This window comes from Zingiber officinale, chromosome 1B (assembly GCF_018446385.1).
Source record: "Zingiber officinale cultivar Zhangliang chromosome 1B, Zo_v1.1, whole genome shotgun sequence".
NCBI classification, from domain to species: Eukaryota; Viridiplantae; Streptophyta; class Magnoliopsida; order Zingiberales; family Zingiberaceae; genus Zingiber; species Zingiber officinale.
In genome coordinates, this window is record NC_055986.1 from 3,004,508 (window position 1) to 3,025,631 (window position 21,124).

At 42.4% G+C, this 21,124-nt stretch overlaps 2 protein-coding genes across 4 annotated transcripts; both read left to right on the forward strand.

The window, feature by feature from the left end:
• Positions 1-750: 750 nt before the first annotated feature.
• Positions 751-19,175, forward strand: LOC122012771 (stress-response A/B barrel domain-containing protein At5g22580-like). Of its 3 annotated transcripts, XM_042570731.1 has the most exons (3): positions 751-928; positions 1,018-1,170; positions 18,987-19,175. In XM_042570731.1, exons 1-3 carry the CDS (start codon positions 810-812, stop codon positions 19,033-19,035), a joined length of 321 nt encoding a protein of 106 aa, XP_042426665.1. In that variant the 5' UTR covers positions 751-809; the 3' UTR covers positions 19,036-19,175. The 3 variants fall into 3 exon arrangements, with proteins under 3 accessions (XP_042426665.1, XP_042426033.1, XP_042425519.1); XM_042570099.1 differs by lacking the exon at positions 18,987-19,175 and having other exon boundaries at positions 1,018-1,331; XM_042569585.1 differs by lacking the exons at positions 751-928; positions 1,018-1,170 and adding an exon at positions 18,547-18,735 and having other exon boundaries at positions 18,834-19,175.
• Positions 13,490-14,076, forward strand: LOC122011921 (stress-response A/B barrel domain-containing protein At5g22580-like). The gene is made up of 2 exons (XM_042568696.1): positions 13,490-13,678; positions 13,768-14,076. Exons 1-2 carry the CDS (start codon positions 13,560-13,562, stop codon positions 13,967-13,969), a joined length of 321 nt encoding a protein of 106 aa, XP_042424630.1. The 5' UTR covers positions 13,490-13,559; the 3' UTR covers positions 13,970-14,076.
• Positions 19,176-21,124: the final 1,949 nt, after the last annotated feature.

The window sequence follows — 21,124 nt, forward strand, 5'->3', positions numbered from 1 at the left end:
GCACACAGCGTGGACTGCGTGCGATGCCGGCCACGCGACTTGGTTTTTAGCGAATTCTTCCGAAATGCACCCTGAAGTTCCAAAATGCGTAATTTTCTCCGACAGAGATTATTGCACTGATATCTCCTCTCTTTTGTGTTTTTCCATGTTGAGATTTGTTTTCACCTCTGAAAGTCCAACATTTTAAAAAAAAAAAAAAAACATATCTCCAGCCTCCAGTGGTGAATCGGCCAGATAATTTGTTGTCATGGTTCTCTTATTATATCGTTGATGTTGGGCTTCAGGATTTCTGGATTATTCATTACGTGTGCTTTTTGATAATCAATTGAAAATTTTTGTAAAGTCGGATCGATCATCCTCATAATTAATCAATGAATATCATAATAGAATATCCAAATTATCACTCAGACATCCACCCCAACTTTAATATATTTGTAAAAAAAAAATTCTTCAAATAGAATACACAATCAAAAAAATGCTAAACTATGGGGATCATCCCAATATTAGTCAGGCTAACTAAATTTATTATTATTTTTTTTTTTTTTTTACGTCGTTGAACTGGGTCTTAAAGACGTCCCTTTCGGTTTTTAGGACGGAGTAAATCCAAAAAAAAAAAATTAAAAATTAAAAATCCATGCCATGCACGTGTTTCATATGGAGTTAATTAATTAATGAGTAGAATCGTGTGCGTTCATCTCTTTCTTTTTCTGGTTATAAAATCCCTGCAACCCTCCCTTCTTTTGCATCGATCTTCGCTTCCATTCCACCTGTTCTAGCTAGCTAGAATTAAAACCAGAGAAACAGACATAATGGCAGGCATCAAGCACCTGGTCATGGCCAAGTTCAAGGAAGGAGCAGCAGTGGAGCAGCTGCTTCTGGACATGAAGAAACTCGCATTAGAGTTGGATATCATCAAATCCTTCGAATGGTACTACATTAAAACTTCAACTTCTACATGATAAAATTCTTCATGCATGCATGTTATGTTATGTTGTTAAATATTATACTACTGTGTAGGGGAGAGGACGTGATGGAGAACGACAAGTATAGCCATGGATTCACGCATACGTTCATCTTCATGTTTGACAGCGCTGAGGACGTGGCGGCGTACATGAAGCACCCTCGACACGTTGAGTACGGCAAGAAGTTTCGTGCAGGGACTGAGAAGATCTTGGCGGTGGATTTTCCGACTGTTATTGATAAGATTGCGACTGCTTGACTCAATTAATGATATGCAATAAATGCATTTAACTAATGAATTATTATTTTTATATTATATGTATTTCATGGTCTAGATTTTATAAAGAGGCAACTCCGCATTCCTTATATTAGTGATGCTGACTATCTCCACATCATCAATTAACTATGCATAAGTCCGCATACGCTTATGCGAGATTTTAATGTTTATTTCACCTGAAGGACCAAAATTCATTTGAATTCAATTCATGTTAAATTTTGCATGAAAAACGTCATTTTTCTTAGATTTCAATAGAAACTAGGGGTGAACAATCAATCCGTCAAACCGATTAATCCGCTTATATCAATCCGATCCGAATCGAAAAAAAATAATCCGCTGGATATAGGGCCAGATGTAGGGTCATAATATTGCATTATCTGATCTAGTAGGGCCGGATAGTTTTTTATCCCAATAACCGAACCAACCCGATCCGATCTCCCCTACTTGTAGCAACTAATGTTGATAAGCTATTACATGTTGTAACAACTACTGTCGATAAGTTACTACACGTTGTAATAGTTATTTCCGATTAGCTGCTATAACGTGTAATGAGTAATGTCTATTATCATTTTAAAAAAAAATATTTTTTTTTTGTTATATTTATATTTATATTTTATATTTCATTGGATATAGGGTCGGATATCCAAATAACTGACAATCCGTCGGATATCTGAAACATAAGAACCGCCGGATATAAGATCGGATGTAGGTCCCGATTTTATATTATCTGATTTAGTAAGATCGAATAGTTTTTTACCCTAATAATCGAATCAATTCGATTCATGATCACCCCTAATAGAAACTTCGTGTTACTCACGATCGGCGGCAGTACCTTGCCGCCACCTCCTCTCCTGCGAACCCTACTTCTCCTCCTTCTCCATTCCTTTGATCGCTTTCCCCTGGATCAAATTATAATCATTTAACTATGCATAAGTCCGCATGCATACGCTTGTGCAAGATTTTAATGTTTATTTCACCTGAAGGACCAAAATTCATTTGAATTCAATTCATGTTAAATTTTGCATGAAAAACCTCATTTTTCTTAGATTTGCAAGAGAAACCTCGTGTTACTAAAATCTCAAGTCGCGTCGCCTCGCGAAACTTCCAAACCGGAAATTACGGATCAGAATTTACCGCCTATTTCCTCCTTTCCTCTTCTGCCGCCTCATGCTCTAATGCTCTTCGCTCGCGATCGGCGGCAGTGCCCTTGCCGCCCCCTCCTCTCCTGCGAACCCTATTCCTTCTCTACTCCTTCTCCTTACTTTGATTATTTTTATTGGATATGATTTTGCAAATCAAAATCTTGGTGTCATCGATCGTTGAAAGTCAAGTTTGACTTCAAAATCGAAATCTATGTTTCACGTAGATAAATTTGAACTATTAATTTGCTCAAAATCGATTACGAGTAAATGAGAAATTAATTGTTCAAAGATATACTTAAATTAACATTGAGGAAAAAGATGGGATTTTAGTCCCACATCGTTAATCGACGAGAGCCAGCGTTTCCTTATATGTATTACTGTGTTAATATTGTTAATACAAAAGCACAAGTGATCTCCACCCTTGCACTTCACATTGAGGAGTTTTCATTTATGCTCCACGTGGCGGTAATTGTCGGATCAAAGATGAGGACAGATCGCAAATAGATGCGATTTGGAGTGTCGGATTCTAATCTGGCGTTGAAGAGGACGGCTTGATCTGAAGCGTCGGATTAAATGTTGTAATCTGACGGCTGAGATCAAGATGAGATCTGAAGAGTTATATCTCTATGGTTGAAATTAAAAATCATCTGATATCTCTTCAGATTTGATGGTTGAGATCAAAAGACTTTTAAAGAGTTATACTCTTTCAAAATGAACGATCCAGATCAGTCTAAACCAACGGTTACTTACCTCTTCACCCAATATAAATAGATCCCTCTCCTTCTTGGAAATAATTCATTCGAAAAGCATTTGCATTCAAATCATTCTTCCATCTATTGCATAAGAAGAGTCCAAAAAGCCTACGAGAAGGTTCGTCGGTCTCGAAATTTGAAGTGCTACTATTTCGAGACGTCGTTGTTGTATCTTGGGAACGAATTGCTGCTATCCGTGAGCACCGTAGCGAAGCAATATCGATGTACGGAGATAGTGTCGAACACTAACCTCGATAACAATTCAGTTTGCTTCCTCTCTAAGAAAGGGTTTAAGGTCGTCGCTGGATCATCGTCGGTGGAGACCTGGGTTTAACGTCGTCGCTCGACAGTATTCACATTGGTTTATAGTTGTCGCAGGACTCTGGGGTTTATAGTCGCCGCTCGACTCTGAGGTTTATAGTCGCCGCTCGACTTCTAGAGCCTGTGGTTCTAATATAACTCAAACTAGACCGATCGACACGGGAGTCTTTGACAATGAGCTCATGGTTGTAATAAAATATAAGTCCGGCCGATCGGCACGGGAGTCTTCAATAGTGAGCCTATGGCTTTTAATATGATATAAACCCGACCGATCGGCACGAGGTCTTCGACAATGAGCATGTGGCTCTAATATGATGTAAACCCGGTCGATCGGCACGGGGTCTTCGACAATGAGCCTGTGGCTCTATTATGATATAATCCCAACCGATCGGCTCGAGAGTCTTCGACAGTGAGCCTGTGGCTTTGATATAATATAATCCCGGTCGATCGGCTCGGGAGTTTTCGCAAATATAATCCCGGTCAATCAGCACGGGAGTCTTTGCAAATATAATTCCGACCGATCAGCACTGGAGTCTTCGCAAATATAATCTCGGTCGATCGGCACGGGAGTCTTCGAGATCCAGCATGTGGCTCTAATATAGGACAAGCCATGCCGATCGGCACGGGAGTATTCGACCGGAGAACTATGGCAGATCCTATGATCGAAAGAGAAAATATAACGAAAAAACTGACCTGTCGTCTAGCAGAAGATCTGACTCAATTCCTCGACTCCCGAATGTTGGTGCAAAATCCCTCAGGTCAAGGTTGACCTGGTTAACCAAGCTGAGTCTTGGTTTGAGTTTAGATGTTTGACAATAAGATATTGATCGAAGAAGAGTCAAGTAGGTCAAGGTTGACCGGATACTTGACTGGGAAGTCCTAACTGGCATGTTAGGCAGAAGGAAGTCCTAGTGAGTGAAGCTAGGCAGAAGGAAATCCTGGTGAGTGAAGCCAGGTGAAGAAAGTCCTAGTGAGTGAAGCTAGGGAGAAGGAAATCCTGGTGAGTGAAGCCAGGTGAAAGTCCTAGTGAGTGAAGCTAGGCAGATGGAAAACCCTAGTGAGTGAAGCTAGGTGAAAGTCCTGGTGAGTAAAGCCAGGCAAGGAAGGAAATCCAGATGGATCAAGGATGATCGGACATCTGGTGTTGGGAAGTCCAAGTAGGTCAAAGGATTGACTGGATACTTGGCAAGGAAGGAAGTCCAGATGGGTCAAGGTTGACCGGACACTTGGTGGGGAGTCCTAGCAGGTCAAGGGAGTGACCAGATGCGAGGCATGATGTACCAACAGGTCAAGGTTGACCGGATGTTGGTTAGGGAGGTTTGGGACTTGGTTTTGGGCAAAAACCAAGTTCTGGATCGATCCGTGGATCGATCCAGGCTGTGGATCGATCAGTGGATCGATCCAGATTCTTCCCAGCGAACAGAAAGCTTCTGGATCGATCCGTGGATCGATCCAGAGGTCCCGATCGATCAGCCGATCGATCGGGACGATGCTGCTTCGCACGATAAGCGATCCAGCGCTTTCGCGATAAGCTCTGGATCGATCCGTGGATCGATCCAAAGCCTCCCCGATCGATTCGGAACATTCGAATCGATCGGGATCCGACCGTTGCGTCGGGTTTAAAGCCGCAGGCGAGCGTGGTCTTCGGCATTGCTTTACGAGCTCTTCTCAGATTCATTCCAGCTCCTTCACAGCTCTCTACAAGCATGTGATCGCCAGTTCTTGAAGGTTCTTGGAGGCTTTCCAAGTCAAGAGGCGGATCTATTGCAAGAGGAAGAAGTTAGGGTTAGGGTTTTTACTGCACATCTTGTAAGCTTTTGCTTAACTTGTATTTCCCTTTCTTCTTCTTGTACTGAGAGTCTTGTAGGGCTTCTCCGCCCTCGGTAGTTACCGAAAAGGAGTGTTTCATAGTGGAGGGTGCATGCGTGGTGTGGATCCTTGGATTAGTCACCTCCTTTGGAGGTGGATACCAAGTAAAATCCTAGTGTTAGCGTGGTTGTATTTGTTTCTGTATTTTCCGCTGCATATCCTTGAAGAAACAAGCAACGCCAAGCGACGAGCACGCGACGAGCTATTCACCCCCCCCCCTCTAGCTATTTTTGGTCCTAACAAGTGGTATCAGAGCGAGGCCGCTCTTCACCGGAATCATCGCCGGAAGGGTCAAGCATATCAAGAAAAGCTAGAGGGTAAAGAAGTTGAAGCAAAATTGTCAAAGTCAAAGATTTCAAGAAGCTCAACTTCAAGATGCAATTCCAAGATGGACTTGGATTTGACACAAGGGTGGCTCCACCATACACATCCACAAGCTTCGATTCTTGGAAATCAAGAATCGAAAATTTTCTTATGATGGAGATAGAGCAATGGTTTGCTCTAATGGAAGGCTTCGAAGCTCCAACAAACTCCAAGGGCAAGCCTCTCAAGAAAAGCAAATGGAGCTCGGAGCAAGTCCAAAGGTGCGATGCAAATGACAAAGTGACCAAGCTTTTGGTCAATTTATTGCCAAGCACCATCCTTTGCAAAATTGGAGAATTTGAAGATGCAAAGGAATTATGGAGCAGATTGGCCAAGCTTCATGAAGAGATCCCCTCCACTGTACAAGAGCAAGAAGTATCCATAGAGGGTGACTCTTTGGAGCAAGACCAAAAGGAGGACTCCGAGGTTGAGAGATGCTCAACCTCCGAAGAAGATGAAATCCAAGAAGCTTCATCCTCAAGGGAATGCATCGAAGGGAACAAGGAGGGAGCATACTCCTTGTTTCATATTCAAGATGATGAAGCCTCCACCTCTAGGATTGAGGGGGAGCAATCCTTGGTGACGCCGGATCAAGAAGAAGTAGAAGCTTCTACATCCGGGTCAAGAGACAAAGAGGAGGAAGAAGATTCTACCTCCACAAGTCAAGAAAAATCAAATGGAGGAGAATCAAGGTCCGATCAAGAGGAAGCTTCTACCTCCGGATCCAAAGAAAATGCCACCCCTACAAGCAAAGGTATAAATATTTCAATTAATAATAAAAATTATATTATATGCTTTGAATGTAGGGAACATGGGCACTACAAAAGCAAGTGCCCTAAATTGGCCAAGAAGAAGGGCAAAGTGGCACCTAAGGGCAAGGTGAAGCCCAAGGAGACCATCCCCAACACAAAGAAGAGCAAGGAGCATATTATATGCTTCTCTTGCAATCAAAAGGGGCATTATCGTAGTCAATGCCCCAAGGGGAAGAAGAGGGTCAAGGCTCAAGGAGGCACTAGTCAAGGGGGAGCCTCCAAGGTAAAGAAGAAGGTAACATTTATTGAGCCTACTCCTTTACATTATGGTAAAAAGCATGATAGGTCTAACTTTTATCATTTTAATGCAATTTACCATAAGAATAGAAAGCATGAGAGCTTTAAGGAAAAGCATGTGGCCCTACATGCTAAGACTATCACTCCTAGGGTTAGGAATGTAGGTAAAAGTCTAGGCAATAACTCTAAGGATTTTAGATACAAGCCTAGAAACCAAAATGCTCATGAACTTAATGAAAAAACAAAAACTAAGGACTTAGTGATGGAAAATCAAGTCTTGAGGTCAAGACTTGATAAAATGGAAAAGACCCTAAAAAGGATGGAAAATATCCTATTAGGGCAAAAAGAGCATAACCTAGGTTTAGGGGTACAAAAGCCATCCAATGGCCATAGAGGTTTGGGATACAAACCAAAGGCTAAGAAGGATGTGCCCTCTTACCATAGAGTTCCATATAGTTATGGAACAAACCCTAGGTCTAGTGGTCAAGCCAAAAATACTAGGGAAGTCATCCCTAAGAGTATTTTTGCAATAAATGTGACTAAGGCTTCTAAGAAGTCTAAGAAAGTCACAAACAAGGTCACAAGGGAGGCTATCCCTAGAGTTGACCTAGAAAGTGTGACCAAGGCCTCCAAGAAGCCAAACAAGGTCACTAGGAAGGTATCTAGGGAAGTTATCCCTAGTGAGTATCTAGAGCATCCAAGGAGCACCAATAGGTGTTGGGTTCCTAGGAGCATCTTCTCTACCCCATAGATGGGTTAGAGAGTGTCAACTCCGCTTAGAAGGGTAGTTAACCCAACTTTGAGGAAATTGACACTCAAGGAGCATTTTCAAGGTTTTTGTTAACCTTTGAAAATGAAATGGAACTATTATTTACTCCTTGAAAGAGTAAAATGTGCCTAGTGGTGAAAATTTGATTTTAATCTTAAAAGGCACATATTAGGAAATTCATAAGAGCTACCAAGTTGGGATTTTGGTATGTTCTTAGGAAATTTAAGGCAATCCGGGCCTTAACTTTGAAGTGTTACTCTTGTGGAAAAATGAAATATGCCAACATTTGAGGATATGCTTAATTTCGACTGGCATAAATTAATCAAGGGAATTAGAAATGCCAATTTAGGCTTTGACATTTTCTTGAAGCACTTTAGGGCAATCTAGGTTTAAGTTGTAAGTTTAGCTAAGGTTTTAAGGATACTTAGATAGTTAATCTAGGTATATTTTATTTATGCTAAATCTTGCCATGATTGTTTGCCCATCATATGTCATGACATCATGTCTATTTTTGCGTTCATGTTTTATTATGAAAAATCCAAAAATATCATGTCATGACATTCATACATCATGTAATTATAGGATATTTTCTTTTGAAAATTATTTCTTTTTGATGTATGTCATAACATTATCATGCATTAAGTTTAATTCCTTGTAATTAAGGACAAAAGGCATTTAACAACACTTATTAACAAGTGACATCCTAGGTGGGTGTCTAATATCTCCAAAATGCCTAGATAGATATGCATGATCCCTAGATTAGGGCAAAACCAAAATCTACATCTCACAAAGACCTATAAGATGACTTGTATGTGTTTTAGTGCACATTAGATACAAGTGAGATGTTAGGATGATGAACAAAACTCAAGATGTTGATTTAGTGCATTCTTTTGAGTTTTAGTTTCATCAAAACACATAGATATGTGTTTTCCCATCATTGGGAAAGCTAATGTACAAGTCATGTGCATTAAGCCCAAGGAATATGGTGGGATATTGGTTTTAAAAAATTTTTAAAATGATTTTGGAAAACCTTGGTGAAGGCTATCTTTTGATAGTAATCACCATTGAATAGTTAGACACAAACTTGAAGAAAACACTAAAGTTTTTGCAAGTTTTCAAGTTTGTGTCAATCTTTGAAAAGATGATGTATTTTCATAGAAAACTATTTTTCCTTGATAATATATGCCCTAAACAATGTCTACACGAAATTTCATAATTTTTGGATTTTTGTAGAATTTTCTAGGGGTTTCTGAAGTTGACTGAAATGGAATTTCAGCAACTATCAGAGCTCCGATCGATCCATGGATCGATTGATCCATGGATCGATTCAGAAGGCAAATCTCGTGAGCAGTAGCTCGCTGGATTGATCAGCCGATCGATCCAGGTATTCTGAATCGATCAGTGGATCGATTCAGAAAGGTTCAATCGATTGGAACCCAACTCCAATCGATCCAAGTTGCTGATTTTGGCTGGGAAAACCTGATTTCAGCACTTTGAACCTATTTTAGTCTAGGTAACCATTCCAAACTCTTAAAATACATTTGTATACATAAAAAGGGTGTTTTCGTGTTGAAAACAAGGATGGAATGGTTAAGGAAGACTTCATTGAAGTTTAGGTTGAGGTTTGTTTCAAATTTTGAACATTTGAACCTCAAAACTTCTAAATCTGGGTTTCCTAAAGGTTTAGGGATTCCAAGTCATTGTTGGTGCAATGACAGAAGTTACCACCATGTCTTTAGGGGGAGAGACTCTTTAAAGACATGAAAATTATTTTTCATAAACCTTGGAAGGTGGTTAACCTTCTGTTAATAGAATGCTCATGGATGAGCAGTTGAACTTGAAATGGGGAGTGGATATCCTCATTATTTCAAGTGGGAACTCAAGATGTTAGAAAATGCTCAAGGTTGGGTATTTGTCTACATTGAGGAAGAAGTTAAGGATAAATGAAGGGTATGGGACCTTCATTATTGTGTTGATCACAATGAGTGAAGTTGTGATCACGATGAGCAACTCTTCAGGGGGAGAGTCTTCAACAGATGAAGTTGTTGAAGTGTGCCCAAAATTGGAGCATAGGTTGATGTGTGTCCAAAGACGGGTTGATGTGTTTTATTAGTAGGGGGTTGATGTGTGCCAATAGGGGGAGAATGAAAGGAAGTAAGTTAGGTTTTCATTACCTAGAGGGAGTTTGCCCTCTTAGGGGAGAATGAAAAGCTTAACTTATGTGTTCATTACCTAGTGGCATGAAGAAGGAGGCTATAGGATTAGCCTAACTTACATGTGGGATTGTAAGTGTTATTGTGGTATTGTCAAACATCAAAAAGGGGAGATTGTTGGTAAATCCGGGTCAAGGTTGACCTGGTTAACCAAGCCGAGTCTTGGTTTGGGTTTAGATGTTTGACAAGATAGATATCAAGAAGAGTCAAGTAGGTCAAGGTTGACCGGATACTTGATCGGAAGTCCTAACTGTTAGGCAGTAGGAAGTCCTAGTGAGTGAAGCTAGGCGAAGAAAAACTGGTGAGTGAAGCCAGGTGAAGAAAGTCCTAGTGAGTGAAGCTAGGAGAAGGAAATCCTGAGTGAAGCCGGTGAAAGTCCTAGTGAGTGAAGCTAGCGGATGGAAAACCCTAGTGAGTGAAGCTAGGTGAAAGTCCCGTGAGTGAAGCCGCAAGGAAGGAAATCAAGATGGATCAAGGATGATCGGACATCCGGTGTTGGGAAGTCCAAGTAGGTCAAAGGATTGATTGGATACTTGGCAAGGAAGGAAGTCCAGATGGGTCAAGGTTGACCGACACTTGGGGGAGTCCCAGCAGGTCAAGGGAGTGACCAGATGCGAGGCATGATGTACCAACAGTCAAGGTTGACCGGATGTTGGTTAGAGGTTTGGGACTTGGTTTTGGGCAAAATTGTTCGGATCGATCCGTGGATCGATTCAGCCGTGGATCGATCGGATCGATCCGCATTCTTCCCGCCGGTCAGAAGCTTCGGATCGATCCGTGATCGATTCAGAGGTCCCGATCGATCAGCCGATCGATGCGGCTTCGCGCGATAAGCGCCGGATCGATCCGTGGATCGATCCAGCGCGCTTCTGCTCGCGGCGCTCTGGATCGATCCGTGGATCGATCCAAAGCCTCCCCGATCGATTCGGAACATTCGAATCGATCGGGATCCGACCGTTGCGTCGGGTTTAAAGCCGCAGGCGAGCGTGGTCTTCGGCATTGCTTTACGAGCTCTTCTCAGATTCATTCCAGCTCCTCCACAGCTCTCTACAAGCACGTGATCGCCAGTTCTTGAAGGTTCTTGGAGGCTTTCCAAGTCAAGAGGCGGATCTATTGCAAGAGGAAGAAGTTAGGGTTAGGGTTTTTACTGCACATCTTGTAAGCTTTTGCTTAACTTGTATTTCCCTTTCTTCTTCTTGTACTGAGAGTCTTGTAGGGCTTCTCCGCCCTCGGTAGTTACCGAAAAGGAGTGTTTCATAGTGGAGGGTGCGTGCGTGGTGTGGATCCTTGGATTAGTCACCTCCTTTGGAGGTGGATACCAAGTAAAATCCTAGTGTTAGCGTGGTTGTATTTGTTTCTGTATTTTCCGCTGCATATCCTTGAAGAAACAAGCAACGCCAAGCGACGAGCACGCGACGAGCTATTCACCCCCCCTCTAGCTATTTTTGGTCCTAACACCGAATACCCGTGGAGTGAGAAGAGCAGAATATGCTCGTCAAAACCCACCAAGGTCATGAGTATAACAAAATTTTCTGGTCTCGTCCATCTTCACGTTCCCGATCAGGCGAAGTTCCCACAGACGGCGCCAATTATGTTCCTGTCGGGAATCTGAGAAGATGGGAATGTCGGAATGACGTGTCTAGAATGTTGACCGCATCTTCATGACCCGGATGGTGAGCTGTAGTCTGTGTTGACCAATTCATCGGAGGACCTCCGGTCAATATTACCTGCAGCCAGCGACCGGTTTGTCCCGATCCCTTAGCCCCAGGGGGGCGCCCTCGGATGGATCGGTGAGCTGATCGAGTCGTCGTGGCCCTAACGAGTAGATGGATATGAGTCAGCTGAGGAGCCGGATTTGAGGATGGCGGCACAGAATCCGGTGCAACAATGATCCAGAAAGACGACGCGTAGGTCGGATATGATATTGGCACGCAGGGCGGATATGATAGCGGCTCGCAGGCCGGATGATACAAGTAACTCACAAGCATAATAACAATACGAATAGCGAAACATATCGGCTTGATGGCCGGAATCACATCGGCTCACACGCCGAACATCATCTCGACTCGAAGGTCGGAGTAGACAAACCTGAGCACTCAAACAATGGCTGCCCAGAGGGTGACGACACCGCTAGAGGGGGCAGTAGCTGTCGCTGGAAGCGACGCCCGCTGGAGGTGGTGTCGGCGTCTACTGGAGGCGTCGACGACAGCGGCGAGAGGTGCCGGCGGGCGCTGGAAGCGGCGGCGGCACTGTTAGAGGCGGAAGCGGCACTGTTGGATGCGGAGGCGGCGCTGTTGGAGGCGGAGGCGACGCTCTTCGACGACGTCAGCGTCGAATAAAGGAGGTAGCAGAGAGGGGAGCAGCTGGCGTCGTCGTCGGCGAGGAGCATTAGAGGGAGGAAGCCGACCAAGTTGCTTGGCGACGGCGAAAGCACGAAGCCTCCTGTGCTCGGCAGCGGCAGAGAACCCAAGCACGAACTGTGCTCGGCGGCAACGGGGAACCCAAGCATAGAATCTCCCTCTGGCTGTGGCGGCGACCTTCTGCAGAAAACGAACCCCTCCCCCATTCCCCTCCTGTGCTCAGCGGCGACGGAAAAATCCAACACGAAGCCCCCCCTCTCTTTGCTGGTGAACAGTGCATTTATAAACTCAAAAATCCTTAAGATGTCAAATGTCCAGAATGCCCTTCCCTCTTATCTTTTCACTGTATGAGTTTATTTAGATGTTATTGAGATTTCAATTTAAACTTATTTGATTATTTGAAATTTTTACGTTTTAAATTTGTTTAATTAATGGTTGAGCTTAATAATACAAACGTATTTGTTTATCATGGAACTTTTTTAATTTATTTAGTATTTGATAAAAATTTTATTATCGAATATGGTTCACGAACTCGAATACATATACGTCAAATTTATTTATTTAATTTAAAAAATTACTTAAAATTATTCATTTAATTAATCTTAGTGTATTAAATATATAAATAAACTCTTAGCAAGTGAAACATTAAATTTATTTATAAACATTGATTTATTTATAGTTTTATTCATCGTTTTTCAATTCTAATTGGATACGGTGGCCATTTAATTAGCTCGGGCGATATTAGGTAGTCGGGTGACTCAGCCCTCGTAAGCATGATACGTCCTCGTACCTCCCTACAAGTAGCGAGGCATGTTAATCATTTATTGTCTTTTAAATAAGAACAAACACTGATACGACTCCAACTAACTTTTCTGACTGCTGACGAGCACGCCACGATTTTACCCTGGCATTCGCGAACGTGCCAGATCGCGCAGATTCACACACGAGCGTGGACTGCGTGCGATGAGCTGATGTTTTACCGAATTCTTCCGGATGCACGCTGCAGTTGGAGGTTTTTAAAACATTTTCCATTTTTCAAAAAAAATTTCGCTCCTACATAATTTTTTCCGACGGAGATATATTATTGCAATAACATCTCCTCTCTTTTTGTTTTTTCTTCTTGAGATTTTTTTTCACCTCTCAAAGTCCAACATTTTGTTGTTAAAAAAACAAAAAAAAAAACATATCTCCAGTCTCCCGGGGTGGGCCAGATATTTTTGTTGTTATGTCGTTGAACTGTGTCTTAAACACGTCCCTTTCAGCTTCCACTTTCCAGGACGGAGTAAATTAACAAAAATTAAAAAAATCCATGCCATGCACGTGTTTCATATGGAGTTAATTAATTAATGAGTAGAATCGTGTGCGTTCATCTCTCTTTGTTTTGAACTATAAAATCCAAGGAACCCTCCCTTCTTTTGCATCGATCTTCGCTTCCATTCCACCTGTTCTAGCTAACTAGAATTAAAACCAGAGAAACAGACATAATGGCAGGCATCAAGCACCTGGTCATGGCCAAGTTCAAGGAAGGAGCAGCAGTGGAGCAGCTGGTTCTGGACATGAAGAAACTCGCTTTAGAGTTGGATATCATCAAATCCTTCGAATGGTACTACATTAAAACTTCAACTTCTACATGATAAAATTCCTCATGCATGCATGTTATGTTATGTTATTAAATACTATACTACTGTGCAGGGGGGAGGACGTGATGAAGAACGACAAATATAGCCATGGATTCACGCATACGTTCATCTTCATGTTTGACAGCGCTGAGGACGTGGCGGCGTACATAAAGCACCCTCGACACGTTGAGTACGGCAAGAAGTTTCGTTCAGGGACTGAGAAGATCTTGGCGGTGGATTTTCCGACTGTTATTGATAAGATTAGGACTGCTTGACTGAATTAATGATATGCAATAAATTCATTTAACTAATGAATTATTATTTTTATATTATATGTATTTCATGGTCTAGATTTTATAAAGAGGCAACTCCGCATTCCTTATATTAGTGATATTGATTATCTCCACATCATCAATTAACTATGCATAAGTCCGCATACGCTTATGCGAGATTTTAATGTTTATTTCACCTGAAGGACCAAAATTCACTTGAATTCAATTCATGTTAAATTTTGCATGAAAACCCTCATTTTTCTTAGATTTGCAAGAGAAACCTCGTGTTACTAAAATCCCAAGTCGCGTCGCCTCGCGAAACTTCCAAACCAGAAATTACGGATCAGAATTTACCGTCTATTTCCTCCTTTCCTCTTCTGCCGCCTCATGCTCTAATGCTCTTCGCTCGCGATCGACGGCAGTGCCCTTGCCGTCACCTCCTCTCCTCCGAACCCTACTCCCTCCTTTGATTATTTTTGTTGGATACGATTTTGTAAATCAAAATCTTGGTTCCATCAATCGTTGAAAGTCAAGTTTGACTTCAAAATAGAAATCTACGTTTCACGTAGATAATCTGAATTATTAATTTGCTCAAAATCGATTATGGGTAAATGAGAAATGAATTGTTCAAAAATGTACTTAAATTAATATTAAGGAAAAAAATGAAATTTTAGTCTCACATCGTTAACCGACGAGAACCGACGTTTCCTTATATGTATTATTGTGTTAATATTGTTAATACAAAAGCACAAGCGAACTCTAACCTTAGATGAGCACCTGCGAGCTCGCCACCTATGCATTGAGGAGCTTTCATTTATGCTCCACGTGGCGGTGACGTGGCATGTCAGGTGAAGAGAATAATGATTGGATTGGACGAACGGATGGTGATCGTCGGATCAAAGATGAGGATAAATCGCATCTTGCGATCTGGAGCGTCGGATTCTAATCTGGCATTGAAGCGGAAGGCTTGATCTGAAGCATCGGATTAAATGTTGTAATCTTACGGCTAAGATCAAGATGAGATTTGAAGAGTTATAACTCTTCAGATCAAGGGACGAGATCATATCAGAATCTAAAGAGTTATATTTTTTCAGATCTGATGGTTGAGATTAAAAGTCATCTGAAGAATTATATCTCTTCAGATATGATAGTTGAGATCAAAAGACCTTTAAAGGGTTATACTCTTTCAAAATGAACGATCCAGATCAGTCCAAACCAAGGGTTACTTGCATCTTCACCCAATATAAATAGATCTCTCTCATTCTTGGAAATCATTCATTCGAAAAGCATTTGCATTCAAACCATTCTTCCATCTCTTGCATAAGAAGAGTCCAAAAATCCTACGAGAAGGTTCGTCGGTCTCGAAATTTGAAGTGCTACTATTTCGAGACGTCATCGTTGTATCTTGGGAACGAATTGCTGCTATCCGTGAGCACCGTAGAGGAGCAATATTGTTTTACGGAGATAGTGTCGAACACTACTTCGATAACAATTCAGTTTGCTTCCTCTCTAAGGAAGGGTTTAAGGTCGCTGCTCGACCGTCGGTGGAGACCTGGGTTTAACGTCGCCCATCGACAGTCTTCACATGGGTTTATAGTTGCCGCTCGACTCTGGGGTTTATAGTCGCCGCTTGACTCTGAGATTTATAGTCGCCGCTCGACTCTGAGGTTTATAGTCGCCGCTCGACTTCTAGAGCCTGTGGCTCTAATATAACTCAAACTCAACCGATCGACACGGGAGTCTTTGACAACGAGCTCATGGTTGTAATAAAATATAAGCCCAGCCGATTGACACGGGAGTCTTCGATAGTGAGCCTGTGGCTCTTAATATGATATAAACCCGACCAATCGGCACGGGGTCTTCGACAATGAGTCTGCGGCTCTAATATGATATAAACCCGGTCGATCGGCACGGGGTCTTCGACAATGAGCCTGTGGCTCTATTATGATATAATCCCGGCCGATCGACTCGGGAGTCTTTGACAGTGAGTCTGTGGCTCTGATATAATATAATCCCGGTTGATCGGCTCGGGAGTCTTCGCAAATATAATCCCGGCCAATCGGCACAGGAGTCTTCGCAAATATAATTCCGGTCGATCAGCACTGGAGTCTTCGCAAATATAATGTCGGTCGATCGGCACGGGAGTCTTCGAGATCGAGCATGTGGCTCTAATATAGGACAAGCCCTGCCGATCGTCACGGGAGTATTCGACCGGAGAACTATGCTAGATCCTATGATTGAAAGAGAAAATACAATGAAAAAACTGACTTACCGTCCGGCAAAAGATCTGACTCAATTGCTCGACTCCCGAATACCCATGGAGTGAGAAAAGCAGAATATGCTAGTCAAAACCCACCAAGGTCATGAGTATAACAGAATTTTATGGTCTCGTCCATCTTCACATTCCCGATCAGGCGAAGTTCCCACAGACGACGCCAATTATGTTCTTGTCGGGAATCTGAGAAGATGGGGTTGTCGGAATGACGTGTCTGGAATGTTGACCGCATCTTCATGACCCGGATGGTGAGCTGTCTTCTGTGTTGACCAATTCATCGGAGGACCTCCAGCCAACGTTACCTGCAGCCAGCGACCGGGTTGCCCCGATCCCTTGGCCTCAGGGGGACGCCCTCGGATGGATCGGTGAGCTGATCGAATCGTCGCGGCCCTGACAAGTAGATGGATGTGAGTTAGCTGAGGAGTCGAATCTGAGGATGACGGCACAGAATCCGGTGCAACAATGATCCAAAAACACGACGCGTAGGCCGGATATGATAACGGCACACAGGCCGGATATGATAGCGGCTCGCAGGCCGGATGATACAAGTAACTCACAAGCATAATAACAATACGAATAGCGAAACATATCGGCTCGATGGGCGGAATCACATCGGCTCGCAGACCGAACATCATCTCGGCTCGAAGGTCGGAGTAGACAAACCTGAGCACTCAAACGACGGCTGCCCAGAGGGTGACGACAACCGCTAGAGGGGGCAGTAGCTGTCGCTGGAAGCGACGCCCGCTGGAGGTGGTGTCGGCGTCTACTGGAGGCGTCGGCGACAGCGGCGGGAGGTGCCGGCGAGCGCTGTAAGCGGCGACGGCACTGTTAGAGGCGGAAGCGGCACTGTTGGATGCGGAGGCGGCGCTGTTGGAGGCGGAGGCGATGCTCTTCGACGACGTCAGCATTGAATAAAGGAGGTAGCGGAGAGGGGAGCAGCCGGCGCCCGGCGTCGTCGTCGGCGAGAAGCATGAGAGGGAGGAAGCCGACCAAGTTGCTTGGTGGCGGCAAAAGCACGAAGCCTTCTGTGCTTGGCGGCGGCAGAGAACCCAAGCACGAACTGTGCTCGGCGGCGACGGGGAACCCAAGCATGGAACCTCCCTCCGTCTGTGGCGGCGAGCTTCTGCAGAAAACGAACCCCTCCCCCATTCCCCTCCTGTGCTCAGCGGCCATAGAAAAATCCAGCACGAAGCCCCCCTCTCTTTGCTGTTGAACAGTGCACTTATAAACTCAAAAGCCCTTAAGATGTCAAATGTCTAGAATGCCCTTTCATCTTATCTTTTCACTGTATGAGTTCATTTAGATGTTATTGAGATCTCAATTTAAACTTAATTGATTATTTAAAATTTTTACATTTTAAATTTATTTAATTAATGATTGAGCTTAATAATACAAATATATTTATTTATCATGGAACTTTTTTAATTTATTTAGTATTTGATAAAAATTTTATTAACGAATATGATTCACGAACTCGAATACATATACGTCAAATTTATTTATTTAATTTAACAAATTACTTAAAATTATTCATTTAATTAATCTTAGTGTATTAAATGTATAAATAAACTCTTAGCAAGTGAAACATTAAATTTATTTATAAACATTGATTTATTTATAGTTTTATTCATCGTTTTTCTAATTGGATACGGTGGCCATTTAATTAGCTCGGGCGATATTAGGTAGTCGGGTGACTCTTCCGACTCGGGTGACTCAGCCCTCGTAAGCATGATACGTCCTCGTACCTGCCTACACTTAGCGAGGCGTGTTAATCATTTATTGTCTTTTAAATAAGAACAAACATCTGATAAGACTCCAAGTTTCTGTCTGCTGACGAGCGTATGTTTATCGCACGCCACGATTTTACCCTGGCATTCGCGAACGTGCCAGATCGCGCAGATTCACACACGAGCGTGGACTGCGTGCGATGAGCTGATGTTTACCGAATTCTTCCGGATGCACGCTGAAGTTGGATGTTTTTAAAACATTTTCCATTTTTTCAAAAAAAATTTCGCTCCTACGTAATTTTCTCCGACAGAGATATATTATTGCAATAACATCTCCTCTCTTTTTGTTTTTTCTTCTTGAGATTTTTTTGGCCAGATAATTTGTTGTTATGTCGTTGGACTGTGTCTTATACACGTCCCTTTCAGCTTCCACTTTCCAGGACGGAGTAAATTAACAAAAATTAAAAAAATCCATGCCATGCACGTGTTTCATATGGAGTTAATTAATTAATGAGTAGAATCGTGTCCGTTCATCTCTTTCTTTTTCTGGCTATAAAATCCCTGCAACCCTCCCTTCTTTTGCATCGATCTTCGCTTCCATTCCACCTGTTCTAGCTAACTAGAATTAAAACCAGAGAAACAGACATAATGGCAGGCATCAAGCACCTGGTCATGGCCAAGTTCAAGGAAGGAGCAGCAGTGGAGCAGCTGCTTCTGGACATGAAGAAACTCGCATTAGAGTTGGATATCATCAAATCCTTCGAATGGTACTACATTAAAACTTCAACTTCTACATGATAAAATTCCTCATGCAGTGCAATAGTGCATGTTATGTTATGTTGTTAAATATTATACTACTGTGCAGGGGAGAGGACGTTATGAAGAACGACAAGTATAGCCATGGATTCACGCATACGTTCATCTTCATGTTTGACAGCGCTGAGGACGTGGCGGCGTACATGAAGCACCCTCGACACGTTGAGTACGGCAAGAAGTTTCGTGCAGGGACTGAGAAGATCTTGGCGGTGGATTTTCCGACTGTTATTGATAAGATTGCGACTGCTTGACTCAATTAAGAAGAAGGTGTCGAACAATAATAATGATATGTGATAAATTCACTTAACTAATGAATTACTATTTTTATAAATATGTATTTCATGGCCTTAGTGGTATTTAATATATCGCCACATCAATTGCCAGTGCGTAAGTCCGTGTATGCAAGATTTTAATGTTTATTTCACCTGAAGAACCAAATTAAATTCACTTGAATTCAAACACATTTATTCAACTATGACAAAAATAAATGTCAACCATTGAATATATTGACAGATTAGGACAGATCCTCACAAAATTGGTAATCGCGATGAGATTACCAATCACGAATCTCGTGGAGAAGAATCGATGGCTGACAACGAGAATACAACGTGTATATACTCTGTTGCGAGACCAACGATTAGGTCTCCGCTCTGATTAAAACGGCTGAGGAATAGACTGGATCTCCTTCGGAAGCCACCTTTCCTATCTCTCCTTATGGTGATCGGACAGACGAGGGCTGGTCCGGTTGAACTTCTAAGGAGAAACAGAGGCCGCCCAACCTCTGCTTGGGAGGAGGTGAGGGAAGGGGAAGGATAAAACAAAGGGAAGAGAACTCAAACAGGAAGTGAGAGAAGGAAAGGTATGGGAAGCTTTAACCTTTATTTCCCGGAGATTTTCTCACTTCAAATTGGGTGCAAGAAAGGGAAGGAAAAGTAAAAGTTTTTATTTCAATTTTATCCGAAAAGAAAAAAATTATTTTAATTGATTCAAATTTACTATTTCAATTTTTTATTCTAATTTTATTCCTAAAAGGAAAAAAAAATTTAATCCATTCAAATTTATTATTTCAACCCTAAGAATTATAATTTTATTTTATACCACCATGAGGTCTGATCGTCTGATAGTTGAATTTTGATAAAGTCGAGGTAAATGTCTTCTTTACGTGGTAGTGACTATTTAAAGTTAGTAGCCGCCCATAATTTACCTCCTCCATGTTGATCCTACGACGGGTTGGCGGGGGTGCTGGGGGTAAACATATTTGCCTTTTGCCACCATAACTTGTAAAGTTAAAATTATATTTACTGATCCTATTCGAAAGCATGAAGTTGGAAAGTTGGGAGGCGACGGTTTCGCTGACCGGATGTGGACTTAATTTGCTCCGCTCTGTAAAACAAATGACGTTAGTGCGGGGCCAGGGAAGCGGTCTCTGGTGTTGGCTCTCCGACGCTCAAGTCAGTCACCGGAATATGGAGAAAAACGGAGCAACAGTATAACTCAAGAATAATACGTACTTTCGTCGATGATGGACTCCCTTTTAATAGAGCTTAGTAGGTGACATGTACGAATCTCGGTAAAGCCGAGGTAAATACCTTTCTTATGTGCTAGTCATTATTTCAAAGGCTAATAGCCGTCCGTGATTTACCTCCTCCGTGTTGGCCTTGGGACGGATTGGCGGGAGCGCTGAGGGCGAGCGTATTCGCCTTTGCCACAATGGTAGGTGACATGTACGCTTTCCAAGGCATGGGCACGCTCTCCAATATGTCCTATGAAAGGACCTATCAGGAAAGTACCTTTGACATCATACCTTAACAGAACATGCATATCCCTGACAAGACAATAGAAATTTTCGTCGTACGATCCGCCTGTCGAACATGCCTCGTGTCAGCGGCATTATATCCCAAAAGGATGTTGAGAGATACTATAGTGATTATGTTGCTAGGATGAGCGGGGTAGTCGCTCGGCCGAAACTCCGCTTCATTCGCGAGCAAATCTCACTGCTTGCCCGAAACCCCTCCACTCTGACAACCTCAGGTGGCTCATCCGTACGGTGACTGTATAGTAACATGTCCTCCCCCGCTCGGACCAGCTATCTGATTTCTCTCGACGTCCTGCTACACCATATTAAGCGTCGGCTGTCTTTGTTATAATTTTAAAATAAAAATAGTACTTTTTATCAAACATGATTATTCATCTGTGTTCATTTATATTTAAAAAATTTATTTCTGGATACATTTGATTGATAAAATCTTTTTAAAATAAAATGTTAAAAATATGAAAAAATTTTAATTTTTTAAATTTTTTATGATTCGTGAGTTGACCCGTCTAACTCACAACCCACTT